At 47.5% G+C, this 13,207-nt stretch overlaps 1 protein-coding gene across 2 annotated transcripts in view; it reads left to right on the top strand.

Moving 5' to 3' along the window:
• Window positions 1-13,207, top strand: part of CCDC13 (coiled-coil domain containing 13) — a 52,175-nt gene that overhangs the window by 32,871 nt on the left and 6,097 nt on the right. For both annotated transcript variants that reach the window (XM_038570579.1, XM_038570578.1), the window contains exons 10-13: window positions 362-568; window positions 2,748-2,887; window positions 3,394-3,477; window positions 5,651-5,773. In XM_038570579.1, the coding sequence (XP_038426507.1) occupies window positions 362-568; window positions 2,748-2,887; window positions 3,394-3,477; window positions 5,651-5,773 (554 nt within the window). The remainder of the gene's footprint in view (window positions 1-361; window positions 569-2,747; window positions 2,888-3,393; window positions 3,478-5,650; window positions 5,774-13,207) is intronic.

The following is a 13,207-nucleotide window of genomic DNA, read 5'->3' as shown; positions in this document are numbered from 1 at the left end:
CAGCAGAGGGATAGGGTTTCTTTTTCCCCAAATATCTCCCCCGCTGGCTGAGGGGACACCATGTGAGTTGCTTTCTGCAGTCTCAGGAGTCCCTTCTATGTCCTTCTTGGCCTAATCTCAGAGAAGGAAGTTGAGAACAGGAAGAGGGCCTGGTCCCCACGTGCCTGGTTGAGTGTGCCCCACCCCCACCCTAAGGCAAAGAAAGTTCTCCTTCTGCTTCTCAAGGGAACAGGTGGTATCCCACTTCTAGGCTCCCACAGGAGCAGGGAGCAGGTAAGGGAAGGCAGTCTTCCCTGTCCTGCCTTGCCCAGGGGTCATGGCTAACCTTGTCTGTCATCTGCCCTCCTGGCTGGCCCCACAGGACCAGCTAAAGCAGCTACAAGAGATTCTGGGCAGCCTGAGTCTGCAGGAGGAGAAGAGCCGGGCGTCGCAGCACCGTCTGGACCAGCGTGTCAACAGTGAGGCCCAGCGGAGCAGCAGCCTTATCACCCAGCTGCAGGCCATGGTGGCTGAGCGGGAGGCCAAGGTGCAGCAGCTGGAGCAGGAGATTGGCCAGCTCAGTATGCAGGTGAGTCAGGCGTTGGCCTGGTCTGGCCCAGCATCCATGTCCAAGCCCTGACAATTCCATCTGCCATCCGGAGAAACCACCTGGCTCCACTTTGGTCCCCTGCTTGCATCGGGCTTCCCATCCTTTTTCACATACTTTTCCTCTTTTTCCGATTGTCTCCCTTCTCTGCATAAAACCTGTGTGGGGCTCCCACTCACCCTTGGCCTTACTCAGTCCTCAAGGGTCCAGGCTCTATCCAGCTTCTCCTCACCCTCCCAAGCTCTGGGCCTCATCTTTACGATCCACAATGGTAGCTACAGTGCCAGGCTTTGTACTCACATTCCAGGCAGTGGGATGGGGGGAAGGAAGCTGCACTTCATCCAGCTTGCAGGCCCCCACATGACTACAACCAGCTTTTCTGGCCACTCCTCCTACCTCTCCTCTCCAACCCTCCCCTTCCCATCCCTCGCTCCCCGCACTCTGGCCACAGGGCCACCATTTAGCTCCTCTTATAGCCCTGCTTTCTCCCCATTCCAGGCTTGTGCACATGCCTGAGGCAGGGGCCTTCCCTTTCCTCCCCCACTGCCAATGCCTGGCTGATGGCCCCCAGCGTTTAAGCCTTACCGAGTCATGAGCTCCTCCAGGTAGCCCAGGGCTCCCCATTCTGTGTTACATGCCTCTCTCAGTCACTCTCCTAACTCTCTGTGCATCCTCAAGCCAAACTTTTGTCACCCTGTGTGATCATTTTCCTATTTCCTCCCCCGAACTCCTCCTGAGAGGGCATATACCGTGGTGCCTAGTTGTCTGGTGCAGGATTGAGCAGCCAGTAAATGCTCATAAATGCTTGTCTAAGGAGAGAGCTCCTGAAGTGTTGAACCTTGACAGGTGCCTTCCCAGCACAGCCTTGGCTGCTAGGAGTCAGGCACTGTGGGCTCTCTGTGGGCTCTCTGTGGCTCCTTCCCGTGGTGGTGGTGGTGGTGGTGCTCAGAGGGCAGGGGAGTGGGTGGCCTCTGGGGTAAAGATTCCTTGACAGATACTCAGGTCTCCCAGTGACAGAAGACTCATAGCCAGGCTGACTGGTATAGCCTAAGGCATGTCACAGAGCACCCCACCCTTTATTCCCAGAGATCCATGGTCTGGTCAAAAACACAGGAACCCAAGAGCCCCTCAGCCCCAGCCTCAGGCTGGTGTCAACTGGGGTTGGTGGTCTGTCTTAGAGCCATCCATTCCCAGAGGCCCAGGCAGCCCAGGGCCTCAGTGGCTGTGATGGAGAATGCTGAAGTCCCCGAGGCTGATGGGGAGCCCAGGGCTATGACAAAGGTCTGGGGACAGAGTGTGTATGGCAGTGAGTGGAGACATGGCCTCATACTCCTTGCCCTGTTTCCCACTGGGAAGTGAAATCTGAAGGAGCACACAGGAACATTCCAGTATTTTCACCTTACCACTGTCCTGGCTCCAGGCACACAAAAGGGAATCGATCCTTACCTTGGAGATCATCAGCTGATTGAGCCAGGCGTTACCCACCAGGCAATTGGTGTGTGCATCTCAGGATGAGTGGGGCTGGGGGACATGCCAGGTTGTCCAGGGCTCACCAGCTATCCACCCCTGACGGCCTGCCCTCCTGCTGGGGGTCCTCCAGTGCTCCTTTTTCAGTCTGGCCTCACCAGCTATACAGAAGAAGGAGGTGGGAGGAGGGGAGGGGGCCTGGTAAGACCAGCCTCCCACCAAGACTGCTGGCCCTTGCTGAGGCCCTGCCAACCTCTGTGGCTCCGGGTGTCTGGAAAGTCTAAGTGTCTCCAGCTGACAAAGGCAGCTGGCCTCAGGTCACACCTGGCACTCACCCTGCATGGGTGGGGCTGCCCAGAGAGGTGGGTCCACTCAAAGACATCAGTCTCTGATCTGCCCTGAATCAAAGGCCATGCACTTCCCTTTGGGACCTGAATGTAGAACAGCTTCCAGGCCCAGCCACCACCTCGCCCCGCCCCACGCCCCACGTAGCTCCCTTTCTGAAGAGAGGCATTATTAGATGTCATTATCATGCAAGGAATGCCTTCACCAAACAGGCCTTGCTTTTCACTCCTGAAAAGAAGCCTCTTTCACATCCCCTAAAAGCCCCAGACTCAAGCCAAGGCCCCCTCCTGCCTTCTGCAGGCCTCTGAGCCAAAGCACTGAGAATCGAACCCATGTCTGTTTCCTGCAGTATCGTCAGAATAAAGGAATGGACAAGGGGTCCAGTGGGACTGAGGACCACTCAGCCTACACCAAGTTCCTGGAGGACCCCATCCAGACCAAGTCCCTGGCCTCAGCAGGTGATCACGTTGGCAGGCTGGGATCCTCTCGGTAAGAAAAAAATGGGATAGAGGGGTGAGAACATGAATATTAATTATTCCAAAGAAAGGCTGCCTCTGCTGGGAAGCCACAGATGCAATTTTAAGATGACTATGGCGTTGTCCTTCCAGTATGTGCGCCTCTCATATTCCACTAGCCCTGCATTTGCACCAAGGAGCCCGTTAGGTCCAGATATTATTACTGCAGGACGTCTGGTTACATCTCCCTGTACATCCTCTCTCAGCTGGCCTTGAAATGCACCTGCTTCTAGAATTCTCAAACAGACCTGTGTTGGATTGCTTGGTGCTCTAATGTCTTCTGGTTCTGTCTCATTTTGAGCAAGCAAGAGTTCTGGAAAGAAGGGCAGGAAATCAGCAGGACTGCCCAGCCAGGGGTGCTGCGAGGGCCAGCACTGGCTGCCTTCTCAGGTTCCTGGAATCCCTGCTGGCCTTACTCTCCTCCCAGGTAGGCCGCAGCCTGCCTTCCCATGATGATGAGCCCCTTCTGCCCTCACACAGCTCCGTGACCAGCCTGGGCCACACGCTGGTGGAATCTGCTCTCACGTGGCCTTCTCTGCCCAGTCCTCATGGGGCCTCACCCAGGTATGAACTCGGGACCTCAGGGCCCTCACAGTCCTTCCCATCCCTGATCGCTCAGCCAGTATTGCCATCGCATTGAAAGGGGGGGAAACCAAGACCAGGCCAAGTCCAGGGACTCTTCCAACTTTACATAAGGACATGGAGGGTCAGAGAGGCCCAGTGCTGATCCAAAGTGATAGAGCAAGTGGCTTTAGAACTAGAGTTTTGGCCTCTGGCTTGCAGTCTCCTGCCCTTCCTGCTACCATAGAGTTAACACAAGGAATCTTCCAGGGCCTGGAGCCCAGCTCCTTCCCTTGCCTTCTCTTCCCCACTGAGAATCAGTCTCTAGGGGCAGAATTTCATGTCATATGGGTTCCCACTTTAAGTCACTGATACCCCCTCAGCTCTCTGGCCCCCTCTTTGTTGTTAGAATCAAGCCCAGGGCTTAAATGGGCCCTTTGTTCTCCCTGCCAGCTCACAGACAAATGATGGCTTTGTCCTGCCTCTGAGCTCTGTCCTGAGCCCTGCCCACTGTCCACTGGAGCCATGCTCCTGCTGTCAACCCCCGTCCTCACCCCTCAGGCTGGTCAGCTCAGGTTCTGGGCCAGGCCTCTGAGTGGCCCTAGTCCGTGTTTGACTTGCTATATGGCTCTAGGCATCAATCCTCTCTGGGATGCTGTTTCCCAAGAAGTGCCTGAGACAGTTCTGGCCTGACATTTGGCAGCACTGGGACTGTGAGCCAAGGCCAGCCTTGCAGCTGCCCCATCCATGAGCCGGGGGGTCCCAAGGGCACTCAGGGAGAGTGGGCTGCTCTAAGCCACAGGGGCTCATGGCACACTTCCAAAAGTGCGAGGTCTGGTGCTACAGGGAGAGCGGATGGCCTCTGTCTCTCTGGAGTTTTAGTCACTGTAGTGGGAGCAGGAAGAGGGACAAGGTGGTCCTCAAGATCCCTTCCAGGCTTGTGTGGCCATGGCCTCTGCCCTCCACAGGGAAGCAGAAACAGTTGTGCTCCTCAGCTATGCAGACTGCTGGTTCTCAAGCTTACTTCTTGCATGCTACACAAATACTTACTGAACCCAACCACGTGTGGGCTCTACCCCCATGGAGCGCACAGTTCTCTTTCATCAGTGATAGGACAGGAGGGAGCTACTCCAGAGATGGTGTCTATTGGGGCTGGAGTGGTAACTGTGATGGGGTATCTGGGAGGAAATCCCCTTTCTCCTGCAACTCCCTTACTCCCCTGCTCCCCATGAGAAAATTGTGGAGGTGAGTTGATCAGAGCTTTCTGAATCACAGTGCACACAGAGCAGCTAGTTATCTGCAGGTTAGATGCAGGTTCGGATTCGGCAGGTCTGGATCTGTAGTCACTGACTCAGAGACTGTGCTTTGAGCAGCAATGCCTTAAAGTATACTTAGGAGGCAGAGCACAGAGGAGTCTGAGGTCCTCAGACCCTTCTCAGCAACCCCCTCAGTGTTCAGAGGGAGGACCCGGGCCCAGAGAGGGAAAGAGACCTGCCCAAGGCCCCAGAACAAGTTAGCCTCTGGTCTCGCATGCCCCAGCCCAGGTATCCATGTGTCCTGTGGGAACAATCCCAGGATCACCAGGGTTTCAGCTGCAGAGAGCGCCTTGAGATTCACAGGTGGGTTCTGGGGAGCTCGGGGGGCAGAGCTCACCAGCAAACAGATAAGGGGCTGGTAGGCAGGCCCAGTGGCAAGGAGGGAAGTGGTGACAGGCTAGATTAGCACTGAAGAAAACTGACCAAGATACAAAGCCAAGAGTCCAGGAAAGTACAATGGGCTTAGGGCCAAACCAGGAGATGCAGGAGGGCCGGGGCAGACTGGCAAGGAGACAGAGACTAAGCCTACCTGGCAAAGGGTTCCTGGGGCACCCCAGGCCCTTAGGGGCCAAATTCCATAAGAGCCAGCCTAACTCCAGGCCCCTATAGGGACTGGATGGACAGAGGTACTGATGTAGCTAAGTGAGGTCTAGAGACCTCAGCAGGCACAGGAATGGTGGGCTGAGAAGGAGCCAGAGGAGGAGGACCAGCAGGGCCAGGAAGGACTGGGTTGGCTGCCTTCTCTGTGGCTGTCTCTGAAAATCCCTGAATGTTCTTCCAGTACCCCCCACCATCACAGGTAAGTGTGTCTTCAGATAACCCAAGTGACTTCTGCCCTCTGCCCCCACTCTGGTCCCTAGGTTCTCAGACTCCCCAGAACAAAAAAGCTGGCAGACACAGGTAACCGAGTTCAAGGCCCTCTGGCAGGCCGCTGAAGTGGAGCGTGACCGGCTCACGGAGTTTGTCACTGTGCTGCAGAAACGGTAACACATGGCACCCAGGGAGACATGCTCTCATGAGTCTTTGTGGGCTGGGGGTGTGGACAGCCTGGTACAAGGGCATCGTCTTGGACAGGGACCAGGTCTCCTCTATGACTGGGTCCACCTTCCTGGAGAGTTTGGCTTCCACAGTGTTGGTCTAGAGTATTCCCAGTCACCACTTGTGTGCTCACCTAGGTGTTCCACAGCCTTGGGGCCCTACTGCCACACTTGTGGTTTGCTGTGTTCTACCATATTCAATAGGACTGCTATATGCAGGTGGACATGAGGTGGGAGTCTCAGGGAAGAGGCTCTCTGGAGTAGTTAAAGCAGTCAGATCAATCCATAAATAATTAAGATCTCTGATGAATATGGTACCTTACTCAGGGCATTGGGGGATTTGGTGGGAAGACAAAGGCTAGACTCATGTCTGAATTACAAAGAGCAAGAGAGCTGCTCATAGATGACAGCTGAGACTTCTCTGGGGAGGGGGAGGAAGCATGTGGCCCAAGGCCATGGATCAGGAGGCATAGTTTTCTCCATTCCATTCAGATAAATCAGTGTTCCTCCCTCAAGTGACCCTTTTGGCAACAATTGCAGGTACTCAGGCCAACACATGGCCCAATCATGTGACCTCCACACTGGAAAATATAAAGGACACCACTGGGTTCCTGCTCTAATAGGGCATACAGCCAAGGCTCTTTGGTGACAGGCAGTAGAAACCAATTCTGGCTAAGTTAAGGGAAAGGCAGATTTGGGAAGGTGCTGGTGAACCTTAAGGGGTGGGGCAGGAGAGGAGCCCAAGAAGGTCTGGGCATCCTGGGGGGTGGATGCAGTAGCAGGAACCCTTGGGCAGTCTCTCCTGGGGCATTGGAACAACACAGGCCCAGTGGCCTCCAGTTCTTATGCCAGCAGATTCTGGGAAAGAAGATCTAGCTGGCCTGGGTTGCTCACGTGTCCATCCCTGGACTTAGGCCAGGCACCTTGATTGGAAGTACCTCAGGTGCTCATAGAATGAAGGAGGGGCAGTTTGCCAAAGGGAAAAACAGAGTATCATTACCAAAGAAGGAGTGAGGGCTGTTGGGAAGTGGTCAAAGGATGGCTAATACCTAAGCAATGAGAAGTGACCAGGTTTAATTGTGTTTTTTTTTCCATGTAATACATGAAGAGGATATGAGTTTCAGACCTATTCAGGAATAGGAGAAAAGTAACATTAATTCTTTTTCTGTAACTGAAATGTAATAGATGGTACAAGCCTTTAGTCTATCAAATAGAAGAAACACACTCGGTTTAAAGCGGCTTTCTCTCCCATTTTCCTCGAGTTGCTCCTGAGTTTTGGGGGGAGGGGGTTGTGAACCAAGGTGACTCAGTTATGTATTGCTATGTTACAAACCATTCCAAACTTCATGGCTTCCAACATGATGGGTTTTTTTTCCTCATCATTCTGCGGGTTACCTAAGGGATTCTAATCCATGCAACGCCTGCATCACTCACATGGCCCGTCCAGCTAGGAGCTCGGCAGAGGGTTCTCCTTCACTGGCCTCTCTTTCTGTGCACTGTTTCTCTTCCAGGGCCTCCCCATGCAGAGCTGGGACTAGCATGAGGCAAGCAAGGTACTTTATTCAGGGCACAAAATTTAAGGAGGCACTCACTATGAGTCATGTGTGTGTGATTTTTCTCTTAGCTGAGATCCTTGACCTTTTGGGGTTCACTCTGCTGCTCTGTGTCATTTTAAGGTGTAGGGGAGCTAGCTTTCTGAGACTGTCCCAGGCTCATCAGACAAGACACATGGCCTTTTCTAGTCTGGAGCATTGCTGTCTCCTGGTGATCTAACAAGGAAAGGTGGAGGGCCAAGCCCCCTCTGCATTCAGATCCCCCAAATCTATTCAGATTTCTCACCCCAAAGCATAGCACCTGCCCTTCTCAGAGATTCTCCAGTATCTATTCCCTTCTTTTTTTGGGGCAGGGGCGGGGGGGAGGGGGGGGATGGGGGAGTGTTCTAGTCTTGCCTCAAGAGGGCAGAGCTTCCCCCTCTCATACTCTCCCTACAACTTCCAGCTGCCTCCGGCTCTCCTGCAGTTCCCCAGGCTTGTGTCCTTATCCCAGCAAGACCAATGTGCTCTGCTTGGGGTCCCCTCACCCCCTCACCGGTACAGTCAGACTAAAAAACTATGATAGAACTTGTCTTTGTGTCCCCTCTCTCCAGTCCTGTATCCAGTGTTCTGTGTCTCTTATCCTGTTGTCCAATGTCGGAGAACAGCGTATTTCTTATATTTTATCCACTTTTCTAGTTGTTTACAATAGGAGGGGTTAGTCTGCTTAGTCTCCCATGACAAATGTCACAAACTATGTCTCTTTGTGAAAAACATATAATTGGCTTTCTTTTTATTTTTTTAAAAGATTTTACCTATTTATTTGAGAGAGAGAGAGAACTCATGCATGAGAGAAGGGGGAGGAACAAAAGGGGAGGGAGAGAGAAAATCTCAAGCAGATTCCCCACTGAGCAAGGAACCTGATCTGGGGCAGGATGTGGGTCTTGATTCCACGACCTCGAGATCATGACCTGCATTGAAGCCAGGAGTCTGACACGTAACAGACCAAGCCACTCAGGCCCCCTTGGCTTTGTTCTTATATTCAATCTGAGAATTGGTGTTTGAGGAGGAGAATTTAACCCATCTTCATTTTTGTATTATTTGGAAATATTTTGATCATCTCAATATTTTGTATTTGCCATGATTTTTCTGCTCCTTTTTCTCTGTTCTCCTTTCTATTGGATAGGTCAGATTTTGTTTCCCTCTCTCCCATACAAGTTTGGAAGTTACACATTCTATCTCTCTTCTTTTAGTGGTTACCTATAACTTTTACCACAGAATTCAACAAGTCTAAAATCAGTAGATTTCTTTATAATCCCTTTTAACAATAGGATAACTTTAAAGGTTTTTCAGTTTTGTTTTAGTAATCTCAACCCCCAACGTGGGGCTTGAACTCACGACCCCAAGATCAAGAATCACATGCTCCTCCAACTGAGCCAGCCAGGCAGCCTGATAAGTTTTGAACGTTTAATTCTGATTCCCCTACTGTGTCTTTCATGTTACTGGCTTCTAATGTTTTTCTAATATTGCAGTCTTCTTTCTAAACCCTCTGAAATTAACCCTCCAAATTCATCTTTTAAAAAATTAGTCAGTGTTCATTTACTTTGGCCAACATACTTCAAAATGTCTTCCCTCACCATTGCTTCTTGATTCTCAGCCTCCCTTCTGGGTTCAGCTTCATTCCTACTGAAGTGCATCCTTTAGTTTAATGAGGCCACGTGGATGGTAAACTCCTTGCATCTTTGCTTACTTTGGAATCTTTATCCTGCTTTGCTCTTGGAGGAGAATTTCATTTGGTATAGAATTCTAGAGGGTTGGGTACTTTCTCAGCACTGGGAGGCTGTGACAGCTCATTGTCTTTAAGCATCCACTGTTGCCAAAAAAGACATCTGCTCTGTTTGGCTGTTGTTCCTTCGTAGTGATGTCCTTTCTCTCTAGACGTTTTTTCAGATATTCCTTTTGTCTTTGGTATTTTGAAGTCTCACTGTGATGGGTCAAGGCACTTTATTTCATTTTCTTTCTCATACTTAGGGTTTGGTGTGCTTTTTTCATTCCAAGGACTTCAATCTATGTATTGCCAAGGACATCTCTCCCTATGTTGCCTCTCCCTGTGGTTTCTATTCTTTTCATCTGAAATGCCTGGTCAGCCCATGTTAGACCTGCTTCTTCTTTCCTCCACAACTCTTAAACCTTCGCAATATTTTAGGCTGATAACTGCATGGTTTCTTCAAGTCTGTCTTCCAGCTCACTAAATCTCTTCAGTTGTGCTTTATGTGCCATGAAACCTACTTTAATAACTTTTTTTTTTAAATCCCTGGCAGTTCTTTTTTGTGTAAAACCTTCCATTCTCTTTCTTACAGCATTCATTCTTTCATGAAGACTTCTTGCTTTTCCCTTTGTAATAATTTTAAACTTACTTCATCCCCTTAGAGTTGTTCTATCATCCTCATTACTTAGAATCCTAAGTAATGTCTGTTGACTCGCCCTCACAGTGAATAATTCCTCAATGTGTTTGTACTTTTGTGTTATTTCTGTGAGCTTGTCTTCAGTGTTGTTGGTTTTTTTTTTTTTTTTTTCTTGTGGGAGTTCTCAGGTTGTGAAAGTGTTCCTAAAGAATGGTTCTACTTTTGTCTCTGTGGAGCTTTGGGGGTTTCAGTGGTCTCTGATTGGTACTTTATGCTAATTTATTGGTTTAGGATTTCCTGAACTCATGAGTGCTGGCCTTGTATTTCAATTTTCTCATGATTGGTGCTTCCCCCTTTCACACACTTAAGGCCCTGGTAGACTACAACGTTCCTTACCGCTTCCCTGGATTATGGATGTCTGTCTTTTATTGCAAACAGGTATTCTTGATGTTTCTAGAATCATGCAGAGAGCTTCCTTGTAGGTTGCTGCCTAATGGGAGCCCAGGTTTACAGCCTCTACCTTCACATTGGCATCAAAATCTCCACTTTATGTGGTTGGAAGTTTTATTAGTTTTTCTATTACAAGTGTATACTTACTTATTGTAAAAAGTCTCCTTTTCTGGGGACACCTGGGTGGCTCAGTGGTTGAGCATCTGCCTTCGGCTCAGGGTGTGATCCCAGAGTCCCGGGATGGAGTCCTGCATCAGGATCCCTGCAGGAAGCCTGCTTCTCCTTCTGCTTATGTCTCTGCCTTCTCTCTCTGTGTCTCTCATGAATAAATAAATAAAATCTTTTAAAAAAGCCTCCTTTCCAACCTACAGTTACCCATTTCTCATAGAAAAGAACTGTCAGAACTTCTAAAATGTTTTCTTTGCACATCCAAAGATGTACATCTTTTAAATATATATATACATGTGTATATATATGTGCACATAAATGCACATATATTTCTATTACAAGATTGACTCATACTAAACACATCTTTACATTTTTGCAAGAGTATGTAACTATAAGTTTCTAAATGTGGAATCACTGGATCAAAGAATACGTACATTTAAATGTTCACAAATGATGGTAAATTGCCCTTTTAACATGAATCCATTTGCATTCCCATCAATAATGTGATCTACCATTTCCCCATACCCTCACCTCTACAAGGTTTTATCAGCGCATAACATTTTTGCCAAACTAATAAAGAAACACTATAATCTCAGCTGTTTTTATCCACTTTGCTAAAACCAAAAGTGAGGATGAGCATAGTTTTCACATTTATACCCTTTTCTGTTAAATATCTGTTCATACTATTGCACATTTTTTAGGGAGTCATATTTTTTCTTTACAGAGCTCTTTATGAATTATGTATTCATAATTATGTATTATGACTACATAGTATTATAATTATGTATTATGTATGTAGTATAATATTATGTTTGTCTTTCATAAAGGTCTTGTATCATTTATATTAAATTAATACCTAGGTAGGGAGACCTCCTTATCTGAGTATTCTTTTTTTTTTTAATGATTGATTGATTGATTGATTGATTGATTGATTTAAGAAAGAGCATATGCGTGCGTACGAGCACCAAGGATGGGGGAGAAGCAGAGAGAGAGGGAGAAGCAGACTCCCCACTGAGTAGAAAGCCCAATGCCATGAGAAACAGGACTCAATCACTAGACCCTGAGACCATGACTCAAGAAGAAGGCAGATACTCAACTGAGCCACCCAGGCACCCCTTATCTGAGTATTCTTAATCAGTATCCCTACACTTAAAGTCTTCATGAAAGCAAAATTTTTACATGAAAACATTCACTAATGGCTTGCCTTACATAATAATGTTCACTTTACACTGCCATTGGGTCAATTTGATCGGACTCTTGAAATATCATAAAACTCAATTACAAAGTAAAAAGACAAATTAAAAACAAATCTGGTCTGTCATGAAATTGATGCATATGGTGTGAGAGAGCTGTTAAAATCACTCCCAAAGCCATCACAAACAAGCATCTAGCCGAGTTAGCCCAGCTAATGATTAAAGAAAAAAATCTGTGAAAATGAAGACTGGTCAAAAAAGGATAATCAGAATACCAAAGGGAAGTCTTGAGTAGCAAGTGTAATCTGTGGAATCTGTGGAGGCCCACAGAGGAGCAGCCCACGACCAGGCCACAGGTAAAAGAGTGAGAAGGAGCTGGCTTTGGTGTGTGTTTAGAGGAAAAGCTGTAGGGCTTGCTGATAAATTGGAAGCTGAAAGCAGCAAGGAAGAGAGAGAAGGCAAGAATGACACCCAGGTGTTTAGGTCAGGCAACTGCATCAGTGGTGGTAACATTGATCAAAATGAGGAAGGCACATTTTGGGAAGGGAAACCAAAAGTTTGGTTTTTTCCTCAATTTTGTTGGAATTCATAAAGTGCTTTAGCATTGACAAGGCATTTAGTTTATTTCCCCTAGAACAAACAATACAAACCTAAACAAAATGCAAACATTACTGAAATACACGACAGTAAAATGAAAGCCCCTCACCCCCAGATGACTAGTCAGTAACTGCTGCACATCCCTATTGTCAGCTCATTGGCTGAGTTTCATTAGCACTGGTATCTATTTGTTTTTAAATTTTTAATCTGTTATAAATTTTTTAATTAGGTCATATATTATGCATAATCTTCTGCTACTTATTTCACTCAATAATATATCTCAGACATCCTCTTCAAGTCAGCACATACCCTTTTTATGGTTAAGGAGTATTTTTATTGTGTTAATCCACTGTGATTTATTTGTCCTTTATTTACATAAATGGCATCATATTATATGCATTCTTGCAGCATGTGGTTTTCTTCACCAATCTCATGATTTGGTGGTCTGTATTTGTTCATGTAGCTCTACCTTATTCTTTCCCATTGCCGGAGCAGTGCTGTCCAGTAGAACTTTCTATGACGATGGAGGTAGCTATAGCTCTGCTGTCCAGTGCAGTGGCTATTAGCCACATGGGCTTTGATCACTCTAACTGTAGCTAGTGTGACCAAAGAACTGAGTTTTTTATTTTACTTCATCTTCAATAATTTCAATTTAAATAACTACATATGAAAAAAAATAAAATAAATAAATAAAGAACCTACATATGGACATTAGTCTGACAGCACAACCCTGTCATATTCCAACATGTTCCATGGTATAAATATTTGACTTTTTCTGTATTTCCTCTATTGATGGACATGTAAATTATTATTGTTTTTTATGCTTTTGCAAATAAAGTTTAAAGGAACATGCTTGGACAAGTCATGTTAGTAGCTGTATAGCTGTGGTAGTATACAGTATGTGTTAGTAGTTGTATACTGTTCAAAATTGGCATGATTCTGCTCCTTCTTGACTCTTCACCAAAGTGGAAGACCACTTCCTCCAACACTGTAAAATTCCAGCCCTCCATTCCAATTTGCATGTGTGTATGCAAC

This window comes from Canis lupus, chromosome 23, assembly GCF_011100685.1.
Source record: "Canis lupus familiaris isolate Mischka breed German Shepherd chromosome 23, alternate assembly UU_Cfam_GSD_1.0, whole genome shotgun sequence".
Classification (NCBI taxonomy): domain Eukaryota; kingdom Metazoa; phylum Chordata; class Mammalia; order Carnivora; family Canidae; genus Canis; species Canis lupus.
Note: the sequence above shows the minus strand (reverse complement) of the source record. Positions and strands in the feature narration are given on the sequence as shown.